The sequence below is a fragment of the Scardinius erythrophthalmus genome, assembly GCF_964197995.2.
Source record: "Scardinius erythrophthalmus genome assembly, chromosome: 7".
Lineage (NCBI taxonomy): Eukaryota > Metazoa > Chordata > Actinopteri > Cypriniformes > Leuciscidae > Scardinius > Scardinius erythrophthalmus.
In genome coordinates this window covers 11,630,363-11,653,688 of record NC_138227.1, presented here as the reverse complement: position 1 = coordinate 11,653,688, position 23,326 = coordinate 11,630,363, and the positions used below count along the sequence as shown (strand labels likewise).

Sequence of the window (23,326 nt, the reverse complement as noted above, 5' to 3'; positions counted from 1 at the left end):
GAGCTGGACGTCATCTAGTGACGCTAAATGGCAGCAAGCCCAGAAGTCCTTCACATACCTTTCCATGGGCTGGCCATCTTGAAAAAGAGTAGCAAGGAATCTCCTTAGGGCCTGGTTACTCACAGTTGCTGGATCCATTTTTGGTGAGTTATTCTGTTACGATGCAGAGCAGGAAGCAAGAAGCAGGATCCAAGTGCAACGGTGTTTTTATTAAATTAACTAGAACTTTGACATAAACTCAGACTTCAGAACAGAACAAAGAACATGCAACCTCACAACATCAATAACTCACAATGACTGAACTAACACACAGGGCTTAAATACACAGACAACCAAGCTAAACAAGATAACAAGGGGGTGTGGTAAATAAGAAACACCTGGGAAGACTAATCAACATAACAGGGGAAAGCTAAACATGCAAAGACAGGGGAACACATGACAGACAAGAACAAGACACAAAACCCACACCGTGACAGATATAAAGTCAACATGAAATCAAAGTTGATGTTGTAGCAGTATACCTTTTCCTTACAGATTTCTTTTTACAAAAACATTTAAATATATTATGTTTTATATCAATATTAACATTATCAAAAAAAAAAACATAACAGCAATAAAAAAATACAAACACTGCAATTGGAAATTTTGTGCTAAATAAATAAATGTATTTTTACATTTACATTTAGTCATTTAGCAGACGCTTTTGTCCGAAGTGACTTATAATTTAGGGCTAAATTAAGCGAGTCATTGTGAAGAGGCAAAAACAACACAAGAAATGCTCAAAATACGAAGTTCAGGCATTGTTTAGAGTAGCATAAGCCCGATAAGCGAGGATATAAAGGAAAAGGACTTTTTTTTTTCTTATGATGTTAAGTGCTCACAGAAGAGATGACTTTTGAATGCTGTCAGGGGTTCTGCATTCTGGATGATGGCGGGGAGAGCGTTCCACCAGCATGGAACCGTGAATGAGAATGTTCTGGAAAGTGATTTTGTGGCTCTCTGTGATGGAACCATGAGCCTTCACTTGTTGACCGATCTTAGGCTTCTGGTAGGGATGTAAACTCGTAGGAGCGAGTGAAAGTAGGAGGGAGCTGAGCCTTTGATAGATCTGTAAGCAAGCGTCAATGCTTTGAACTTGATGCGAGCAGCGAGTGGTAGCCAGTGCAGAGAGATGAACAGAGGAGTGACGTGGGCCCTTTAAACTATATGTGTGACCTGTCACTGGTATACGTCTACCTGGTGATCTGTTATTGTTAAATTCGTCATCCTAATGACAACCTGTCACAGTTGAGCCTGTCTGATGATCCATCATATTCACCTTTAATGCCCTTACTTCTGGACATGGCATTGCGAGTGTCGAGAATTTTGAACGAATCCACCTGGTTTCTGTAACCATCTCCTCTAACACTATCATTTTAATTAATCTTTTGTCAAATCTGGCGGTCAATGCAGAAATGGTACATTTACACCATGTCTAACTACACGTGCCATGACACACGATAAAAGATATAGCCTATCTTTTCCATGTTAATCAGAGTTTTTGTCCCAACCAGCCGCGACAATTCTATTTTAGAAACGGTTTCTATTTTTCTGCGACGTCGCGCTAGAACAACAAACACAAAGTGTGGCAATGAAAATATCAGGTACAGTTTAAGTGCTTTATTTAATGTTAAACGCGTGTAATGTGACTTTGAATATCATTTAGTGCTCCTGCTTTGTAGCTGTAAAAGCAACAATGGATAATTCACCTCAGATCTTGAAATTAAACAAATGGAAACAAGAACGTTCAAACTGTGAACAAACAAGTGTATTCTTTGACAAAGAAAGTTTCAGTAACTCAGTAGCCTATGTATTTGAATAATGTTTAAATGGTGTAACATTTGCCGCAAGACTCCGCCCACACGCTGTTCTGATTTTTTTTTACATGGCTACATGTTCATTTTATATTTTACTTGTTGTTGTTATAATTTGTTTTACATACTCTGACCTGTACCACAAATGCCTTGTATTTGTCTTGTACTTTTTGCACTGTAGGACTTGTAGGTCTGTAATGGAACTATATAAAATATATATATTTAAATGAGACACAAAAAAAGGCTTAAAGTCTTCAGACGGGTACAATGGTCATTTTTAAAATTATTTTTGCAAAGAAACACAGGGTGTTTCACTTACATCAGCCTTAGCATCATGAGCTAAGTAATATTAACAACAATTACCAGTGTGCACATTAAAATTCTCATGTATCTCAAAAAAGAGGAATTTAATTATTAGCACATGTCTAGAGTTCAGATAGCTTTACTGCTTGAAAGTCTTCCCTTGTATGGGTGAGCATCAGTAGTCATGAGTCGAATTGGAGTGACGTCAACTTCCCTCTTCGATTGATTGGCTAGAGGAGAAGCTGTCAATCTAGAACTAGTGGACCAATGGTGACGCTTAAGCCCGCCCCTAATTTACATGAAACTCGAACTGCAACATTTGGAAAAGCAAGCGCAGAACGTGGAAAGAAGAGCGAAGAGGAAAAACTGCACAAGAGTACAAAAGAATAAAATATGAGCAGAAAGTGTAAGAGAGCGCAAAGGACAGAGTAATAAAACCAAGGAAAACATAATTTTTAAGAAAACATGAACATAAGTTTAACTTTTGTGCAATATCATTTTTAATGTGTTTAAAGTTTTTATTTTTGCTTGTTATTTTTTTATTCACGCTTGTTATATTTTGATCCGTGACCACGTTGTTTGCTATTCTGATCATTTTGCTTCACTTTTTTCAGTTTGTGCAATATATATTTTACATGTGTTTTAAAATTTTTGATTCACGCTGCTTCTTTTTTGATCCGTGACCACAATACTTTTGACGGGATATTGATCCCATAGGTTTGCTGTTGTTTTTGACAGGGCACAGAGCAGTGGACCATCTACAACTTCATATGCATAGATATGAGTCACACACTCTCTCCAAGTCTCCATGCGCTCTTCTTCTTCCTTCACACAAACTCCAAGTCATCCGAGCGCCCTCGGAGTGCAGTCTCATCTGTACCCCAACGCAGAATGAAATCGATAGCAGTGTCGGATGAAAAGCCCCAGATAAATACTGCATGCTGGGCAATGTCGTATGAAAAAAGCAAAAGTTAAAGAGCAGCAGTCTTTATGCCATTCTAAACACTGATCCTGAGTCAGTGAAGTGGACACCTTTGTGCATGGAGAGTGCATCAGTGAATCAGCCTGCTGGAGCGGAGCCGCAGAGGGTCATCTGGGGCAAAAGCGTCCAGACAGCCCGATGCTGCTGGTCTGGTAAAAAGCCTTGTATTCTGGGTAGCCTTGTTTAGCAATGCATGCCGATTCTCCATGGAGGCTGTGCGCTCAGCACAAACAGTCACCCTTGCAGTACACAGGGCACACCTTTTTTTTTTGCTTTTACTGTATAAGACAAGATAAACAGGAATGCGGACAGGAAAGTCACAAAATATAAGAGAAGATCCTTGTAACTTTAAGCACAAAGAATATATAATGTTATTAAATAAACCTTTTTTTTTCCCCCTCAAGAGTCTATTGTATTCATAACTCCATATCTATTTTAACCGACCCGCTTGTTCAAATTTCCTGATTTATGTACATTTAATTATTGGGTTAGTTCACACAATTTAAATTCTGTCATCAATTACTCACCCTCATGTCGTTCCAGAACCGTAAGACTTTCATTCATCTTCTGAACACAAATGAAGATTTTGATGAAATCTGAGAGCTTTCTGTCCCTCCACTGACAGCCAGGAAACTACCACTTTAATGCTTCAAAAGGTTCCTAAGGAGATTGTAAAACTAATCCTTATGAATTAAGTGATTTAGTCCATATTTTCTGAAGAGACCGTTTCGCTTTATATGATGAACACATTGAATTTAGGCTTTTATTCGCATATAAACATTAATCAGCAAATATAAGCAGAAGCTTAACCGAACCTGCTTGACACGCAACAAAAAAGACAACACAAGAATGATTCTCATTAGTTCTTGCTGAAGCTCAAACGTGCTGCGTAACACGAGAATGAACCTCATTGGTTCTTGCTGAAGCTCAAGCGTGATGCGTAACACGAGAATGAACCTCATTGGTTCTTGCTGAAGCTCAAACGTGCTGCGTAACACGAGAATGAACCTCATTGGTTCTTGCTGAAGCTCAAACGTGCTGCGTAACACGAGAATGAACCTCATTGGTTCTTGCTGAAGCTCAAACGTGCTGCGTAACACGAGAATGAACCTCATTGGTTCTTGCTGAAGCTCAAGCGTGCTGCGTTACACGAGAATGAACCTCATTGGTTCTTGCCGAAGCTCAAACGTGCTGCGTAAGACGAGAATGAACCTCATTGGTTCTCGCACGTCAAGTAAACATGCTTGAGCTTCCGTTTCCCACAACTGATGTGAGTTGATGAATGTTTATGTGAATAAAAGCCTAAATTCAATCCGTTCATCATATAAAGCAATCGAGTCTCTTCAGAATATTTGGACTAAACCACTCAATTCATATGGATAAGTTTTATGATCTCTTTATGAACTTTTTAAAGGGTCAAAGTGTTGCACAGATTTCATCAAAAGATCTTTATTTGTTTTTCGAAATGAACGAAAGTCTTACAGGTTTGGTACGACATGAGGCTGAGTAATTAATGACAGAATTTTCATTTTTGGGTGAACTAACCCTTTAAGGTTTCAGTTTTACAATGGATATTAAGATTTTGCAGTGTAAACAAATAGTTGAATAATTTAAGGATCAAGCTATTATTTTTGGGTAACATTCCTTTTCAAACCATTATGAGCCAAAGCAAATTGTTTTTAAAGCAAAACACCAAAAATATGACATTGGGAACCTCAAGTGGTCATGATGATTTTAAAGACTTGCAAATATTCTGTTTAACACAGAGACAAATGGAAAGAACCAAACTGGTTTCTTTCTAGTTACTTCAGATGATACAGAATTTAAAATCTATTTTCATAAAAACTTCCAATTATTATATCTAGCTAAACCCACCAATGGGTCAGACTCAGAGTAGTGAACAGATATAACAAACAGCTGAAATAAAGGGTTCAAACTGATAGTTTGATCAACTGTGGCTCTCTGATCAGTCTGATAGATGTGCTTTGCCTTGTGCTATTGCCAAGAAAAGAATCCCAAAATCTCTCTCTCTCTCTCTCTATATATTTATCCATAATGAGAAGACCTTCATTAATATGCATATCCACAGAAACAGCACAGAACAAAGGAATGCTTTAGATCAACTCACAGAAGAAACCCTAATTAAGAAAAATGATTGAAGAATTGCCCATAATTATACTTTTAATTATGCACACTCACAAAAAACATGACCGCGAGTAGAAAACGCATCCCAGTTTCCAAGTGTATGACAATTTATAAATATCTGCCTAGAAAAATTTTCATACGCCCTATTTATCTGATCCACCGCTTGTCAGTCTAGATTTGGAGCTGGTTCTAGATACAGTATCTTTACATCTAATTCCCCAGAGAAAAAGATAGAAACACGTCTTGCTTCCAAATTACAAGCAGGGCAAGTGCGTGATGAATGATGAATGAGATATTTAGCACGATAGGGCACAAACAAACAGGCACTATCCGGAGGGAATATATTGAAATGTGAGTAAAATGAGGTAAGTTGTCAGTTACACTAAAGTTCCTTTAAGGCAAGACATTTCACTCGGCGGCCATCTTTGAAACGCCCCTTGGGATGCCGTTTCAGTCATGCAAGTACAGCTCTTATCTCTTTGAATGGGGAAACATCAAATTCTCCAAAGCTGCTCACAAAGCTTATGCCTAAATTTAATATTTGAAATCATCAATTAAATCTGACGACAACGGTCTAATAAATGTACTTTGCTCAAATCATGAAAACAAAAAACTGCACAGCCAGCCAAAAAAATTCAATGCACATTTGCAGTATAGCAACCAGAGCTTCTAACGGCAGCTGCAGTGACGCAATCAATTTACCAATTGGCGATTGGCTCTTTTATTTAGAAGGCGGGACTCATTCCGCCATATTGCACAATGCATTTTCTCCCATTCATAGCAATTCTTATTATATACATAAAAAAATCTTGAGCTCAAACTTGACTTTTGACCACTATTTTAAAGTTACTGTACTCTGCCTTTGTATTGTCAGCAAAAAGTGAGAAGTCATGCCAAGGCAAAAGGCAGTAACTTCCACATTATCAATATTTAGTTGCTGATCACCAACAAAATCATTATAGTAACACCTGTATAAAATCTAGTGATCATGGCATTTATTTTATATGATTTACAATTATTTATAGCCATCTACTTATTGCTATCCTGTGCTTTGGTTGCATTCTGATGGCATTATTAATACATTTGACATGACAAAATACATCCTATTAGTCCAGCGTTGACTCGACCGCGTTTAGGGCGGGGCAGAAGGCGAAGTTTTGGCACTCTGCCAGCTAGTTTGCCAAGTTTTAATTCGTATTTGTATTAATCTGATACGGCAATGTGTAACGTTTTTCTGTCAACTCTGCATAATCCTTCGCGATCGATATCGCACGTTTGTCGATGGAGCGGGTTCAGACCATAAATGTTCTGACCGCTCTGAGGACATCAGAAGTTAGAGCGACTGATGGCAGCTGTACAAAGTACACAGGCTACACCGTAATTTTAATTTTAATAGACATTAAAGCAAAGGCAGATAATCGTACAATCTGGTAGGTAGGTAGCATTACTTGATTGAACACTGGCACAGTAACTTCATATTGACGCGCGGCTAAACAAAGGCAGAGCACCGTAACTCAATTTGAGCGTTCCAAAACAAAGCTAAAGAGCGGTAACTGATGTTACGGTGTTCTGCCTTGGTTTCTCATGGGCTTTTGGAAGTTACTGTTTAGACAAATCATTATTTTCTCGAAAAAAAAACGGAATTGATTCAAGATACTTATACACATGATAAAGAAGGTCTTGAATGTGCCAAAAATATAAATAACTCATTTTCGTCCAAAAACGAAGATACGGTCTTTTGCCTTTGCACGGCAGAATATAAGCACACCGGCTTTGTATAAAGTCTTTGGTTACACTTACAGCAGGACTGTACAGTAGTTTGGTTCATGATGTTGAATGTAAGTGAGCTAATTCCACATTCTCTTTTATGTTATTCATCAATTTATGTTACACTCACTTGAATCCATTTGTCTGGAATGGCCATGGACAGGCGATAGTCAAAACCGAGACCTCCTTCTTTGACTGGACGGCAAATGGTGGGCATACCGGACACATCCTTAAAAAAAACCAATGCATTTCTTAGAAACACAACAATTATGGAGAGGTTAGAAATATTGTTAAAGGAATAACTCAAAAATAAAGTGTGGACTGGGCATGTGGCTCAAAATGGAAAAAAGTAGCTTAAAAGTATTTTAAAAGTGATTCATACAACTTGTGCACTTGTCTTTAGAAGCCATATTATGACATTTAAAATATGCACATAGTAATTTTTTTCTTTTGAAAAACAAAAAATGAATGTATGTATTCAAAGTAAGTATATAAAGAAATATTTTTAATATGTAGTATAGTAATAGTAATGTGTTTGAAAAACATGATTGATATAATACAACTATTTAATATAGTGATGAAATCAAATGTATTTATATACATGGAATGTATATCCTAAAAACATTTTATGCATTAAAAATGAATAATGCATTTTTTTTAAATAAAGAAATATGTCTAATACAATAAAATTACAATTTTATGATGACTCCAGTCCTATCTGGCCTAATAAAAAAATATGTATATGCATGGAGTGGAACTTAAAAAAATCCTTAAATAATTGTATACATTAAAAATGATTAATGTATTTGAAAAATATGTTTTGAAATGTAAAATATAATGAACTCCAGTCATATCTGGCATAATAAAAGTTAATTTATTTATATACATGGAGTGGGTCGCCTCACGGGGGCGTACACGTTGGGATCACATGACCAGCCAAATGTGTTATTGCTGACAAAATCAAAAAACTCATCCATTTTTGCTAGTAATTTCGTTGACTAGATTAGCAGTGGTCTCCAGCCATGCTAGTCTTTTCTGCAGGGTATCACATAATATGCAGTGCTGTGCAAAATGGAATTAAACGATGAACACAAAAAGTAGCTTTCAGCACTGTGGTCCTAGTTTTAGTTATATTTGTAGTCTGTTTTTATGCTATTTAATTGTTTCCTGCAATGTAAGCAAACTGTAGTATTCACAGTCCAGCTCTATCAATGGAGCTCATAAAAGAGAATTAGATGATATCTCTGGTGGGCACTGTCCACTAATTACAAAACACAGAACAAAGTAAGTAAAAAGTAAGTGGTCTCATTAATCATGGCTTTAGACAGAGCCACTGAGTGCTAATTTAATGCACTGTGTCCCGTTGGCTCTGAAGGTTAATTCTGTCTTTGTGGAGTTGGGATACAGTGTCGCTGTTGACAAGATTAAGGTTATCGAGCCATGACTAAAGGTATTGTGGTCATTTCGGATGATTCCGCCACATATTTAGAACCAGTACAGCAAGAGAGACTCCTTTCTACTAATTTAAATAGTTATTCACTGATAATCTTCAGATCTCATTTGTGCTGTTGCATATTTAAACTAGCACAAGTTGTTGACAGTGTTTTGATGTTCCAAAATTTAATACTGTATGTGTATTACAGAAATATTTCTGGTATGGCCACTTTTCACTACTGCTTTTTATTAGTATATTGTCACAGTCGGGTGGAAACTTTGTATCTCCATATTTTGTCTTTTTATTTAATTTTTTTTTTATAAAACATTACTGTTGGTCACCATTTATGTCTGTCTGTGGAATTTGCAAATATTTAACCAATGAAAAGTATTAAAAAGAGCTTGTGACTGAACCTTGTAACTCCTTAGGATCCTCAAATGTCATTCAAACCTCATAACTTCACTCATCTCTATTCGCAATTTGGATTCTCTCTGCTTGTTTGCAAGGCAAAGGTAAATAAAGAACTGTTTCTTTGAATAAGTACAGTATTTTCTTTTCTCAAGAAACACTATATATAAAGGCGAATGTTTGAAGTATTTGAGGAGCGGAGAAGAGTGTCTTAGTCTAGCATTTGTTGTGGAGTCATAGCCAGTAGTGTCATACATAGCCTCTGCATAGCACTTTATCTTTAATAACATTTTGACCAAATGACAGGAAAAAAACTGAGCGCCACGTAGCTGCAGTAAACTTTATAACTGATAAAATGTAATGTGATGCACTTACGAAACATGCATGTCTGAAATTCTTAAAATTCGCTGGTCGAAACCTCGTAACTCCATTTGAGCTGTTGACTAGGGCTGTGTATTGGCAAGAATCTGGCGATACGATACGTATCACGATACATGGGTCACGATTCAATATATTGCAATATATTTCGATACTGTGCATAAGGCGATATATTGGGATTTTTTTTAAGTAAAATATATTAAAAATATTTTAAAAAAGACATGATGTGCATAAAAGTCAACTTTAGTCAACTTTTGTTTACTTTAGGTAAACAATTCAGTACACAGAAAATCAAACTGCCAGTTTGGGATTGTGGTTCACAGGTTCTTGGTGAGCAAATTTGTATGCTCAAGTAGGCCATAATAAAAGAAAATAGGTGCATAGCCCCTGTCACAATACAAAACAACAACGTGAACTGGACGAAAATGAATGAATGTGGATGAAAGTGAACAAAATGAATGTGTCATATATTGAAAACAAGTTTTATGTGATAAAAGATTTTAAAAGAACTGGACGCGCGAATGAGGCGAACCGCGCCGCACTAAACGCCTCGTGCCGCAGGACCTCCAGACGCGCGTAAACGCGTGCATTGGCTTAACATTGAAATCACTCGCGCCAGATGCTCTCTTCGCGTTTGGTGTGAACGATGCACGCGATTACATTTAGAAATAGACAAGCTTTGTTTCCAAATGCACCAAGCAAATATATCCTTTCAACTGTATAAACTTTTATAAAACCAGACCAATAGGCTATAATCACAATAAACACATCCAAAATGAAATATTCAACATATATATAACAACTGCAAAAAGTCTAATTTGTAAACAAAATGATTTACGCACTAAATCCAGCATAAACTCCGGCACAATTTGCATATGTTTAAACTCTCAAGACAGACGTCACATCCCGAACCTCACAGCAATTGGCTGCCGACTGCGTTTTTCGCTTGATATTTGTATAAAGGAACTGCCCAACTTTTTGACGCTCTCGGTCGCTCTGCAACGCTTTCTCCGGTCCGCTGTCAATCCAAAAAAAGGCTAGTGGAAACGCACCGTTAAAGGCGAGCCTGGCGAGGACACTAGTGGTGCGTCTCAGCATAGCTATCTAGTGGTAGGGATTTAAACAACATAAACGTGAACCACTGTCTTACGGTCTTACCATGAATATTTTTGGACGTAAAAAAAAAAATAAAAAAATCGATATTGCGTTTTTGAAAATCGATACAGTATTGCAAAATAAAATATCGCGATACTCAAGTGTATCGATTTTTTCTTACAACCCTACTGTTGACTGTTAATAATATAAAGACACATGCAAGTGTCTGCCATATATAAAGCCACAATATTAACTTTGAGTATTTTTTTTTTTCATTTCCAGTAAAGTGGTGTTTTTGAAGATATGTTGTGGTACCTTTAATTTATGCTTTTATTTTTTTTTTTAAATACAAATAAATAATTCATATACTCATATATATACTCATGGACTACTATTCCAAAGTTTGGGGTCAATAAAGTTTTTATGAAGAAGAAGAAGAAGAAGAAGAAAAAAAATTATACTTTTATTTAGCAAGGATTCAATTGATCAAAAAGATATTCATAATATAAAAAAAAAAATGCTGTTCTTTTGAACATTCAGTCCATTAAAGATAGTTATATTCATTTCATAAATAAATAGTTATTTAAAATTGTAATATATTTATTATAATTAATAATAATAAACTAAGCCTTGCTGAGCATAGGAGACTTATTAAAAAATATATATATATCTTTTGAATGGTAGTGCATATTACAAATATTATATTACCCATAATTAATCTTTTTTTTAATGCTGGTCATGCTTTCTCAGGTAAAGCTATCGCAGACCTAAGAATTTGAATGGAGCTCACAAGTTGTATGGGGATTGTCAAGGAAACCTGTTTGAAAACAGTCATATTTTTGCAGCTTTAAGTATAAGCCATGGCTTTTGGGAACTTACTGTAGTACTACTGTCATTTCAAAGCATCAGAATAAGAACAGGAGCAATTCTGTTAAAGAACTGCTGACATTTCATAAATACTCTTCATGCTCAGCTTCTATGTTCAGTGTATTTCAGAAGAAAACATATGGCTTACCTCTGCAATAGTGATGCAGTCTTTATTGAGAGTGTGCAAAATATGGTTTGCCAACATGAGGTACACAAGAGAGTCCTCATCTACTTGAAGTCCAAAGTATTCAGAATAATCCCCAGAAAATCCTGACCCTGAGCATCAAGGAACATGAAGTTGAAATCAGATATACCATAATTGACAGTTACATTTTTAATAATAATTACCTAGCAAATACACAAAACTTATTTTAAAAAGAGCTACACTGAGTCTAATGTCATCTTTCATTAAAAGCAAGTAGGATTTAGTCAAAGCGATTGCAAACCTACCCATGTTCATTAGCAGTGGTACAAATTTTAAAAGAAAGAGAAAAATGTCAGGGTAACCTTTGCCACTCAATTTGTGTAATTAATTTCTTGCTTGAAAGAACTCGTATCACATGCTTTTCCTTCTTAATTCCGTTCATTTATGAGAGTTTACGTAACACGCTCACCGTGTATTGAAAATGCCCTTGGAATGATCGCTCTTTCCAAGAAAAGGCTTTTCTACAATCAGAGTCTTTGACATTTACAGGGGGAGAAGGTTATTGTATATGGTAATCATAAGTAAAGTACATCAAGTGCGTAATTTTCCATGGACGTACCGATCCCATGATGATGGTAGAGCATAGATGTGACTCCATCGAACCGGAATCCATCAAATCTGTACTCCTCCATCCACCAGCGCAGGTTTGACAGGAGGAAACGCAAGACCTCCCAGCTACACAAACACAAACAGTTATTATGGAGTTCTGACATGAATACTAAAAACTGTGCAAATACACACACACACACACTCATCTTAATTTTCGTTATATGTTTCGTTATGATGGCATGCCGTAAACATACCTATTGCTTAAGCAACTTTTAGCTAACATGATCATCAAACATTAAACAGCATGTCAATCAAAACTGCTAAACGTAACCGGATAAAATGTCGATCCGATGAAGAGATACAGGACTGTGCAGCTTTGGGTGTGTTGACGGACTCAATCTACAGGGTGGGCCATTTATATGGATACACCATAATAACATGGGAATGGTTGGTGATATTAAAGTCCTGTTTGTGGCACATTAGTATATGTGAGGGGGCAAACTCCTCAAGATGGGTGGTGACCATGGTGGCCATTTAGAAGTCGGCCATCTTGGATACAACTTTTGTTTTTTCAATAGGAAGAGGGCCATGTGACACATCAAACTTATTGGTAATGTCACAAGAAAAACAATGGTGTGCTTGGTTTCAACGTAACTTTATTCGTTCATGAGTTATTTACAAGTTTCTGACCACTTACAAAATGTGTTCAATGTGCTGCCCATTGTGTTGGATTGTCAATTTGCCCCCTCACATATACAAATGTGCCACACTTTAATATCACCAACCATTCCCATGTTATTACGGTGTATCCATATAAATGGCCCACCCTGTACTTGTCAAAAAAAACAACAACTTGATTTTCTCAGTTTTTTGTTAAAAATGTTGCTTTATTTTAAATTAAACTTACCGACATTCAAGTGAAGTCTTTTGAAAAAAAGAATGCATGAAGCTAGAATTAATGTTTTGTTTTTGTAAGCAAAGGCTCTGTCATTTCTTTTGATATATTATATGTTTATGATACAAAATATTCTGGAGGTTACGGAAGTTTTGTGAAATTGATCAAAAATGCTGGTGGTGGCAGGCAACTTTAAACAAAAAAAAAGCAGTTGATGCATATATTTTAATTTGAACTACCGATATATTGAGCATATTTGCTCATGACTTTTGAATAAACATTATTTTCAAGCAGGGTGTCCGCATGGGTCCACCAACTATTGTCTGAAGTAACAATCATGCGTTTAACCAAAGTTAAAATAACTTACAAAGTTACAATGTTAAAATAACCTCAGCAAAAGCTTTAAGTTCAGCTTAATGTAGTTCATGACTGAAAAGCCATTAAAATAATGGTAACACTTAGGGCCATTGTTACATGTTACATGCAGTTACTATTGTAATAACTATAAATTATGCATAATTACACGCAACTAACCCTAAACCAAACCAAACCCTAATCCTAACCCTATTTAGAAAGTACATGTCTCTCGGTAATCCATCGATGTCGATGATGACGAAAGTATTAGTATTACTCTGTTACAATGTAATTATACATTTAAATACTAAGAATTAATTAACATTATAAAGTACTATTTGTAAATACATTAATATAGTAATAAATGCATGTTATCATACAGGCTTAAAATATATTACTCAAATGTATACAATACGTAACAGAGGGTCCCTGTCCTGTCTCACTGTTTTAAATTGTTAGTCCTGAAATATCACAAACTTTTTTAATAAGACCAGCATTCAGTTTATCGTAATGAATGGAGGAGTTTCTGTTATACAGTGATTATGTGTACAAAACTTTCTGGAAGACCTGAGTTGTGGCTCCAGGTTCTCAGGCACCAGGCAATATAATTAATCCCGCTGACATCATCACTTTCTGGGATGTGTTGCTTCCCAGATGGCGAGAACTCTGCACTGCCTGGAAGTGCGGTATTATTGCGTTGACAGAGTTAGGATTTCACATGATACAGAGTGAAACAAACCTCCTGATAGTGCAGCGAGCATCGATCACAACTACACTCATGATACAGCAGCACACAGACTATTTGGCTCTAGAATTTAAACAAAAACCCTTTGTTTTTGCTCTTTCTAGTAGGAAAAGGGTTCTCAACTTCAACAGATTATTAAAACATTATGTGAAAGGTGAAATCAATGTGATGATCCATAAAAATTGGTATCATTGAGTGAGTGACTATAACTGCTGGAACTGTCTGTTTGCATTAAAGGGATTGTTCAAAGATATTTCACCAAGTACAACATGTTCCTGGATCAACACCTTTGATGATCCTGGAACAACATTCCAATCAACCAATCAGATTTGAGGGACAAGTTTACAGTTTATGTCAAGTTTAGGCTTACAACCAGGGTTAGGTGCTTCTACATCAGTGTTATCCGCCTATCATTTCATGATTTTAGGGATAAGTTACTCGTAGGGTTAGGACTTCTGACTGGAATTTTGTTCCAGGATCAACCAAATATGTTGACCCAGAAACATGTCTTACTTGCCAAAATCAAGGTGACCCTAAAGCGAGTTGTTCACTTGAATCATTACAAATTGAGCCAGACGGTTCTTGGATTGAACTTGGAGAATTGTTCACTCGAAAACCACTGATTCACTCTGATTCACGAACAAAAGACTTTTTGTCACAAATCAGATATTGCAAATCAAGGCCAAATACCAATCCAAGTTGAACATAACAGCAGAGATGATACAGTACGTGACTAAATATTCAAATAGTGTGGTTAGTTAAGGTGTGGTCACAGTTACCACTCACTCTTAAAAATAAAGGTGCCAAAAGGGGGTTTTCGCTGAGATACCATAGAAGAACAATTTTAGGGTTTCCTAAAGAACCTTTAAACAGTTCTTAAAAGAACCTCTCTTTTTTTAGTGTGAAGAACATTTAAAAAATCTAAAAACAACCTTTAGTGAAATGGAAAGGTTCCATGGATGTTAAAAAGGTTCATGGAACAATAGATACCATTTAAGATTTATTTTTAAGAGTGCTGTTCGGCAAATTTTTCACAGTCAAAATTTCAATAGGAATACATGCGACTGGCAATTTTGCATGAGGATAAAAGGTTCATAACAGGTTCAAGTTGACCAACAGAAAGCTGCTTGGTTTGAAAGAGACTTCTGTGCGAGTTGTGCTTCATTCATTGCTACTCTAACTGACAAATTTTGTCCGCAGAAGTTTGGTAAAAAATTTTAACACAAAAGAAGATATTTTGAAGAATGTTGGTAACCTTTGACTTTGCCATAGACATTGACTACCGTCAACTGTTTGATTACCAACAATCTTCAAAATATCTTCTTGTGTGTTCATTTTTTCATTTTCATTATTGGGTGAACTATCCCTTTAAGAACCTAAAAAATGTGGTTGTGAACCCCTGCGGTAATTTACGCCTTAATTTATGCAAATGTTTTGAAACCCCCTTGGTAATTTTTTGAAAAGCTGCACATACATGTGGGACTCAATGTTCAAAACCTCTATGAATACCAATACGCTCAAGCTATAGTGAATCCGCATCAGGCATCCCAATCAGCTTCCGCAATGGCATGCGGCTATGAGCATAAATTATCCGTCAGGATGAGAAATTGGAATCAACTCATCTCTAAAGTATGTCTGTATCCTGGTGTTTGGATGATATGTGTAGGCACTTGTGACCAGCCCCCTCCAGCTGAGCATCCTCAACAACTTGGAGTAATGGCCACGTTGCCATAGAAACTTTGTTAAAATGCGAGCGCAGGGGTCCTCTGGCACCGTGAGAAGCACACACAGAACAAGGTAAAGCACCTCAACCGTGTGAAGCCAAATTAAAGAGCGCGAAAGAACACCATCATCATGCCTGAGAGTTTTATAAATGCCAGGTGCTCCGAATCGTGGTACAGCATCCTTAATGTTATTGTCAGAAGAAGGACAATGCGACACTTACGATGCTGCCGGGTCTGGCCGGAACGATAGCTAGCATTAATCCTACATCTTAAACTGTATTCAACTGCACGAACGCTCTTCAACCTCCATTCTTCTCTTCTAAACTTCTACAACAATGCCAAAAGGCCCAGGTAGCAGAAAATGAGAAAAATATGGAAATGAACCATCTTTTGACACTCACACTGGAACTTGAAGCTATTCAGAATAACTTATGAACCTCCTCGCACATGCAAGTCTGCAGAACTGTGAAGATGCCTGATAACATTAGCTTGCTATAAGGCGCAACAGCCTTCATTTGGAGTCATTCCATGCTTTGCCTGATGTATTCAGTGCCGTGCTGATCTAGGCAGCAACATTCATGTATGCTAAATCAAATATATGGATACAAGTCCCCGTCGGACAGGCGCAAATCCCCCAAAGCTTCTTCCAGGACTGAGCAGTTTCCAATTGTTTCTGCATGAGGAGTGAATCAGGCGCTGGGGTGGATTGTAGTTTTCCAATCCACGGGGGAAATGCTGATACAGATCTCCCCGCCGTCGTTTCATAAAGTTGCAAATGGCGAGTTTGCAACTCAGGGTTTGCTATCGCAATACTATGGGGCTGTGGTAATCTGATAAGTGTGCGGCATGGACGCTCACGCAGAGCTGTGAGCGATAAATAGATTATACTGTGATCAACACACATAGCAAAGGCCAAATACACAATGCGTTATCGTGGGACTGAGGTAATGCCTCCCTGAGCAGGGCCATGAAAAAGCTGCACCTGCACATTAAAGCCATAAGAACAGCTGTTATTCCTTATGGGCAAGGAAGGGTACACGGTGGGTAAAAAGTCTTCAGGTGAGATGGTCTGTGAAGATAAAGCAGGGATACTCAACTTTGGAAAGCTCAGGGACCACACAGAAGAGTCCCTTTAGCCTCAAGGGCCGCACTTAATTTAACTAGTTCTTTTATATTAATGAGGTAAGCGGACCATGGTTGGTGTGTGATGTGATCAAAATCACTGTATGAGTAATTGGTACTAATTGTTAATAATCTTGGTTAGTAATTTCTTCATTTAAAGATTTGAAGTTGTATAATTTGATATAAATTAACGTTTAATAAGCGAACAGGAAATAACAATGAACAAGCGAACATAAATATTAACCTACAACTGTAAAGTTTTAAAAAAAATGTGTTTAAAAAATGTGATTTGTCTATTGAACATTTAGACAAAATATATTTAAAAATATAGAATATATAGGATTTACAACATGAAAATATATATAAAATGAAGTAGAAATCAGTTAGATAAAATATGTGTATATAAAATTGATTGCATAGATAAATAGCAGGTCCCACTCCAAATATATCATAATAAAATGACAAATAATTTGATTAAATTAACTGATCGTGTTTATTATGGTGAGCATAGCACATCATTAAAAATGACTAAAATATGTCCAACACTTGCAGTTTTGTGTTTGATGCACATTTACCATGATTTTCTATAAGGAATGAAATATTAATCAAGCATAAGATTAAATTTAGTAAACAGTCATCTTAAAAAAGCAATTCCAAGGGGGTCCTCGCACCATCTGTGCTTGGGCCCTAAAAAGTTAATCTTGCAGTTGCCTACACTACAGTAAATCAGCAAAGACCTCCAAGCAAAAAGACATACGCATTGTGATAAGTGGACATTTCAGAAATCATATTAAAAGTATACTTCAACTTTCTGAAGAGCATGGACAATTCACTACTGGGGAGCAGAAGACATGTAGTAGAACATATACAATTTGGGGGGAAGGTCTTACAAAGTCATAAATCTATATGATAATATATCAACTTTATAGGGTTAACATGGAATGAACAGTACTGTAAATTGCAGTTACCACAATGTTGACATCACACAGGCCACCAAATGGCTTGAGGCCAGCGTGTTGAGTATCGCTGAGGTGAAGGAACCAGTTACCGACAACACTATGGCTAGAAATTGACAAATGGGCCAGTTTTCGCCTTAACCAGATTACATACAATTTCAAGGGTGTCTGGAAGGACGGTAAAATGCTGTTTCATTTGATTATGAGTCTCCCTTCGTGATTTCCCAACATCGCTACCATTTACCACGAGCATTCAATGACAACATACACAATGAATATCAATGAAATGGCATGCATTGGTAGTCAAGCCTTTCAGTGCAAGAAAGAAAAAAGCCATGTGACATTTCCAGAAAGCCAAATAGCTGATAATCTGCCTCAACACCACATGTATCCTTGGGAAAAGAATGACAGGAAAAAGACAAGTGTGATGATAAACATAAAATGACCTTGCTTCACAGTACGCCTAATATGCCATAAGCACTGGTTCACAGACAGTCACGAATTAACACTACAAGAATACTCTAAAACCGAGGATAATCTCTCAACGGGGATACACTGACCTTATTTGCATTTGCTCTACCTGATATTGTTATCCAGTCTCAGGTGTAAGGAAGATCGCAGGAAGAGGAAAGGTATAAATCCCTGTATCCTCAACATTACAGTCAACCTGCATGAGGACAAATAAATTTACAACCTTGACAGGTCATTTCACACAAGGCGCAGCGGTGAAACGACGGCATCTGACAGTCTGAGAGATGGCAAACAGCCGGGCCTTGTGGGAAACGACGGTTGAGGCACCTCATTTCACGCATCTCACATGCTGCGCCTGTCCCATCTGCAAAACGGCTTCTTCACTCATTCAATAAGAGACAAGCAGCGCAGATTAATGTTTATTGGGGAAGAGATGGATAACACCTGGACAAAATGATGTGACAAGTGCCATCGTCGTATCATTTATTTATTTATTATGTTTTGTTGCATAGAGGGCTCTGGAATTCATCCAAAACTGTCAGAATTAGCATTCTTCATCGACATCCAGTGCGCCTCTGGTGAATTCCAGGCATTTGTCTCAATAGAAAGTTTATTAAGTCTCACGGAGAGGTGTTGGGTGAACATGCAACGTGTTCTGAAGTGGAATGAATATTCTGTGGAAACGTGGCTGGGGAACCTCATGAACTTTATCCACTGTTGTCACTGGAAATCTTTCACAAAGGCCAAGTATAATTCACGCTTATTGCACAGCATACCAAACGTGCCCCATGAAGTCATTAAACCTGCGCATTCCTCTTAGTTCAGATTTAAAAAAAAGAGCAATAGCATTGGTGAATGTAATGCACGATCGAAATGTGAGACCACAAAAGAAGCTAGCCTCGGGTCTGGCTCCGTTTGATGTGCAGAGGGATTTCCGGTGATGACTGATGAAAAATGGATGCAAATGAGCCAATACAGCAGGACGCTGGAGGAAGGGATGGATAAGCGTGGAAAGAGCCTTCTGAAGTCACACATCTGAGACCTCTCGAGCGCCAGAGAGAGGGCAGACGTTGGCGATGGCCAAGAGGAAGTGTGCCTGCCCTTCAGGAGACGGGTGGAGAGGAGCGTCGTGGCGGCACAGAGGATTAATTTACTCGCCTTCACAAGGTGTCCTTGCGGCTCTTTGAAACAGCCTATTAGAGGAGCCACAGGAAGCCATGAAGTGCGGCCCAGCGGATGTCTCTGGGCTAGTTAGATCTCTACCAAAAGATCTCAAACACTGGCTGTTCGCATTTCCCTGTAGATGCCATCGAGACACGGAGCTTAACAGAGCTAAACAGATTATGCACCAGATGTTTCCATAAAATCACCTTGTGTTAATGACTTTTGCATGTCAAAACGATGGGTTCTACATGTTGAAGATGAGGCAAACACGGAAACTAGATCTTAATACATAATTTGTCATGAATTTTAATAGACGGTTCTGATAGAACAAGAAACACACATCTCAATGATAGGATTTTGCCCGAACAACCAGCAAGGTTCTACAGCAGGGGCTTGCTCTTTTTAAGTTGGATCTTTTGGGCATTTTTGCCTATAATTGATATAATTTAGAGGAGACATGAAGAAATGAGAAGTGGGATCAGGAATGGACATCGAGCCGGGACTTGAACTCAGGTTGCGCTGTATGTCAGAGCTTTTTGTCGGCAATGGCTCCGACAGCAGATGCTTGCTTGCTAGTATATGTGGATCTGATGTAACCAACAAAGCATGTGGTTGAATGTGAAGGATTATTCTCCACCTGACCCACCACCCCAACTTTCAAGGTCAAGTACACTATCAAGACCATTTGACTTGGTCTTGAAACGTCTTAGTACCAAGAAAGTAATTCCATAATGGATGGTTGATCAAGATCCCTCACTAAAAAAAAAAAAAAACAACCCACCATTGGTAACTTTCGCCAACGCTTTCTGATTGTTTGTATAAAAGTTGCTTGATTAAACAATGCTGTGCCACCACAGTCGGCAGGGACGTCCCTTTCTGCGTTTCATAAGCAGGAATTAATAGAGAGCCCGACACTGAGATGCATCCAAACAAGCGGCAACAAGAAAAACAGACAAATGAACCGGCAATGACACCGGGGCGTTCCTCCAGGCTTTCACAAATGACTCTTCAGATGGCTGCTGGTTGTGGCATATGTCTGCTGTGCGTTTAATGAGTCCCTCTGAAAACGGCACAAGCTCAATAAGTATTGAAACTGCAGCTTGGCTCTTATTACGGAATCTCTGCGCCGTCTGACACTAACACTGGATAATGTATTGGCGGCAGCAGCTTTTGGCATGCGCTTATTAAATGTGGGTTCAAAAAGGAATTGATAGACTCCACGGAGGCGGCCGGTCTGTCTCTTAATGTGTGACGAGATGAGCTTATAGACGTGGAAGGAGAAGAAGAGAAACTTAATTATCACGCGCCGCGAGAGCACCAATCAAAAGGTTCGGGTTTACCGTGAGGGCCATTAGGGTCAGAGCCAGCTAGCGGCTAAAGTGGCATACTCTTTTGTAGAGCTTACCGCTGTGATGACAGTAATGATTTGGAGAACAGAGCGTTGGGCGGCATCCGTGGAGCCGCATACATTGTGTGTTTGACTGGAAGCCAGAACTGTTCAGAGCAAAGGATTGTAAACACGTCTCTGATACTGGGACACACAAGGGCACTCCGAGCTACTACAAATTTAAGAACCATTTATGTCAATTGCTGTTGTTCAATTCAAGTCTTTCATTACTGAAAATCTCACAGGGCATGTCTGATACGTGTTAAGCTAACATTAGAAGACACACTGTTAGATGTAGACTGTCATACATGGGCTTTGTTCGTTTTGTTTCAAATGTATGTGCTCTTGACCAGGGATCTGCACGTTTCCGAGCCGTAAAATAAAAGGATAATGTCATTGCTTTCTAGGGAAAATTAAATTAAATGTTAAACAGCCCTTCATAGAATTTCGTTGTTGATGCCAAAAAAAGAAAGAAAGAAAACCCCCAGCTGTTACTGAATAATAATCAGAGCAGACTGCTATAAAAAGAAAATGCAAATGCTATGGGCATTAAATTCAGACTTATAGGCTATACATACATTTATTCACGTTTATACTCTATTATAGATTGGTCCGCTTATAATGTTTGTTTGTTTAAGCTTTAAATAGCCAAAAAAGCATTTAATACTATTCATTAGGGATTACTTTTCTATATGCTTTCTATATGTGGATTTACATTTGCTGCTTTTTTTTTTTATGTAATTTTACTGGCAAAAACGTCTCCATAATAAAATTCAGGCAGTGCAATGAGAAATTCAGATTTAGTTACAGTATTTGACAAGGGTCAAAATAAACAAGCTTTATATTAAAACGGACCATTGTACTGCTGCTGAACCATTTTTTTCCTTTCCAATATGTTTTTAACTACCCCGTCCTTCAATAAGCGCCTCTTTGCATAGACTCCATCACGGTTTCCCAAAATAAAAACACAAAACTGAAACAATTTCAGAAACTTAGTTGTTTCACACGAACGTCCGTTTAGATATTAATGAGCAAACCATGTTTTAACCATCAGCCATAAAAGACAAGTTTTTTTTTAGTTTTTTTTATCAGCTCTTTGTCTTCCAATTATGCACTGCCAACTGTAAACAATATTCACACACATTATACACATATGCTTGATGTCAAAATTGTGATTTGGTATATCAGATTTGTTTTTAAAAAGCCTAGTTAAGTGTCAACTCTGTTTTGACAGCAAACCAGTTTTTTTTTTTTTTTTTTTGGAAACACTCCTACAGTTTGCTCTAATTTGTAAAGTTTGTTTTCGAGAACAAAAACCACTGAAGTTATTTTCCATCAGAAAGAAAACAGATGCTCTAAATGAAACCTGTCAGAAGCAAACCCAAAATGAACTTTCTATTCAACCAGGTGTCAAGTGCATCTCTCAAGATCTATTTCACCTACCTAAGATCTTTTGCTCCGACGAATAAGTGAAAATTTCATGCTTGAGTGTTCTGAATGTCGATTCTGTATACATGTGGAAATACTTCTATGAGTGCACAAAAACAAAAAGAATGTGATATTTTTGTATCAAAAAGAAAGTCACTCATAACTTAAAAATCTAATGCATGTTCAACATACAAAGACTTGCAGAGTTCAGAGTGAGGTGAAAAAAATTCCCAAAACACATTTCCAGCTCTACAATCTGATTGGACGTGTCATGTCCATATGTTGATTAACACATATCTAAAGTAATGCTTATGAATGGTATTAGTTACATTAATTAATACATTATTTAAATGTATAATTTTTTATAAAAAGCCAATTTTAAATCACATTTGAAGTTGATAAAAAAGCCATACAAATCCAAAATGGTCTGATTGCACATCATCACCTATTACTAGTAACTAGTAAGTTATGCTTATACTAGAATACAATTAAAAATAGTAAAATTGATTTTCATGAAAAAACAGTTGCTTTCGGTCTACGCTATACTTACTCTATACTGTCCTGTACAAATAAAAGCAAAATACTCTAAAATGAAAATCAAGTTTTTAATGTTGTTAAAGTGTCTATGTCTATGCTTTTAGAAATCAGCTGTCTGACTCTGAGATGGGAAACAGGAACATGGTTTGTGTAACATTAGCAACACATTATTAGCTGTTTGATAACGTAGTCAAGCCAAAGGCTAATCATATCAATTACCGTTATGTGTCCGAGGTTGTAGAGAGAGATACATAAAACACATTACCATTCTATTATATCGACTTATAGATGAGTCTGTATAATTCACTCATCCACTTCTTCTGTATCAGTTTCTGGTTCAAACATATACAGCTGCATTAAACAAATACTTCCACTTCCCATTGTGTAGCGTTTACTACTGTGATTGAGTGGAGGCAGGGGTTAATTTGCATATTGATGGATACACATGTACATATATACATATACTGTATACATATAGCCGCGCATGGGTTTAATTGTATATTAACTAAGGCTTTTAGACTATATTACAGGGCAGGAGAAACATTTATTGTGATTA

At 37.3% G+C, this 23,326-nt stretch overlaps 1 protein-coding gene across 1 annotated transcript in view; it reads right to left on the bottom strand.

Moving 5' to 3' along the window:
- The window catches only part of gbe1b (glucan (1,4-alpha-), branching enzyme 1b), a 136,380-nt gene that overhangs the window by 63,165 nt on the left and 49,889 nt on the right, over window positions 1–23,326 (bottom strand). Inside the window, exons 8-10 of the mRNA XM_081371499.1 lie at window positions 11,998–12,113; window positions 11,382–11,509; window positions 7,181–7,279 (exon numbers count right to left, since the gene is read on the bottom strand). Coding sequence (XP_081227625.1) covers window positions 7,181–7,279; window positions 11,382–11,509; window positions 11,998–12,113 — 343 coding nt within the window. The remainder of the gene's footprint in view (window positions 1–7,180; window positions 7,280–11,381; window positions 11,510–11,997; window positions 12,114–23,326) is intronic.